This window comes from Sinocyclocheilus grahami, unplaced genomic scaffold (genome assembly GCF_001515645.1).
Source record: "Sinocyclocheilus grahami isolate Dianchi unplaced genomic scaffold, SAMN03320097.WGS_v1.1 scaffold627.1, whole genome shotgun sequence".
Classification (NCBI taxonomy): domain Eukaryota; kingdom Metazoa; phylum Chordata; class Actinopteri; order Cypriniformes; family Cyprinidae; genus Sinocyclocheilus; species Sinocyclocheilus grahami.
Genome location: NW_015505806.1, coordinates 633938 through 635526, shown reverse-complemented (window position 1 = coordinate 635526; position 1589 = coordinate 633938). Strand labels below are relative to the sequence as shown.

The following is a 1589-nucleotide window of genomic DNA, read 5'->3' as shown; positions in this document are numbered from 1 at the left end:
AACAACGAAGGTCTTCAAACAACCAGAGCCTATCACAGAGACAACCTTCGTACAAGCCCCCATGGCTGAGGACGAGGTGGATGAAGAAGAGACGGAGGAAGAAGCAGAAGAGGAGAACAGTGAAGAAGACAATGTTGGGTTTTTTCACTACGAAGGGAAAGAAACAGAGTTGAACAACAATGAGATCCCACATAAAGGTGCTGACGGCTTTCCCAGAGATGGCAGAAGTCGTCCTCAAGTTTCCAGTTGTGCTAAAGTGGGGCAAGCAAGTGATGCACTTAGTAACTATAGAAGGAATCAGGACATCCCCAAACACCTAAGGGATGTCCCTCGAGGGTCAAGTTGTCCTCCTAGGGATCCAATGGAAAGGGTACGGGAAGAGTGTGCCAGTGACTGTCCAAAAGATTGTGATGTCCCTGTGGTCAGAGAAGGTAGAGGAGACCCTAGAAAAAGTTTCAGATATAGAGGACATCAGTCGAAGAGAGTACACAAAAGAGACATCACTTACGAGGATGGTAGTGGGGTCAGCAATAAAGCTAAGTTTGCAGATCCAGAGGACAGAGGCGTTTGGAAAAAAAGGAATTTGCTAAAATACTCTAGAGAGGACGACAGGGACAGAGATGGAAAACATTCACACAAGCAAAGTAAAAGTCCTGGAGACAGCAAAAACACAGGACAGGACCATCCTGTTTGTAGTCATAAAACAAAGGGGGGAATAGAAAGAAAGAGCATTGGGGATGTTGAGGAAGAGCAGATTGAGAACAGATTTAAGACCAAACTCAGAATTTCTCCAAACAACTCGGGGAGGGACAAAGGTGCATCTAAACAGACAAATAATGGGAAAGAGGCTCCTGATAGTTCCAGGGCCTCTTCAACATCATCAGACAGGAGAAGCAGCCAATCCAGAGCCCATGTTAATACACCTGTACAGTCCCCAGTTAAACGGCTACATGAAGACTTGGCCAAATCTGATGAAAAGGAGAAGACAAGGCCTAATCAGGAACAGGTAACTGTGCAGAATTCTTTACTAACTGTCAAGAAGTCTTTGCTTCCTCCTTGCAGGGGAGCTTACACAATGATTGGATTCATGTGAATGGATCCTTGTTTCTGTGGTAGCATTTATTCTAGATTGACCCATGTTTTAACATGAAAAAAGGTGAATGGTCACTTTGCATGTTGATCGGACAGCCTGTTCTTGTCTTAGCCTGTTCTTGGCTCTTGACCACGTTGCACCAGATTTCTACCAGTGGTCCGGCTCCTTCTAGGCAAGCATCAGACAATCGTCTCCAATGAGATTTGAAGATTTCCATCCATTCTTCAAACTGCTTGTTTCAGCAACATTAGGGTCGCAGGGATGCTGGAGCCTATCCCAGTATCTCGGGCCACAAGCGAGGGAAACACCCTGGTAGGGCTGGGTATCGAGTTCGATACTTTTTAGGCACCGACCGAATTGCCTCGATACCATCGAGTATCGAAAAACGTCTCGTCGTTCGGTACAAAATTTCAATACCTAAAGGGTTAATCTCATCACCGTCAGTGAGCCAATAAAGGCCCGGGTATACTTCACTTTCCGCGTTCCGTTCCGTCTC

The 1589-nt window shown here is 45.9% G+C and overlaps 1 protein-coding gene across 1 annotated transcript in view; it reads left to right on the top strand.

The window, feature by feature from the left end:
* Positions 1 to 4: 4 nt before the first annotated feature.
* Positions 5 to 1589, top strand: part of LOC107557985 (amyloid beta A4 precursor protein-binding family A member 2-like) — a gene marked incomplete at its 5' end in the record, with an annotated part of 11638 nt that continues 10053 nt past the window's right edge. Inside the window, 2 exons of the mRNA XM_016241582.1 lie at positions 5 to 1006; positions 1345 to 1405. Of these exons, the coding sequence (XP_016097068.1) occupies positions 5 to 1006; positions 1345 to 1405 (1063 nt within the window). The remainder of the gene's footprint in view (positions 1007 to 1344; positions 1406 to 1589) is intronic.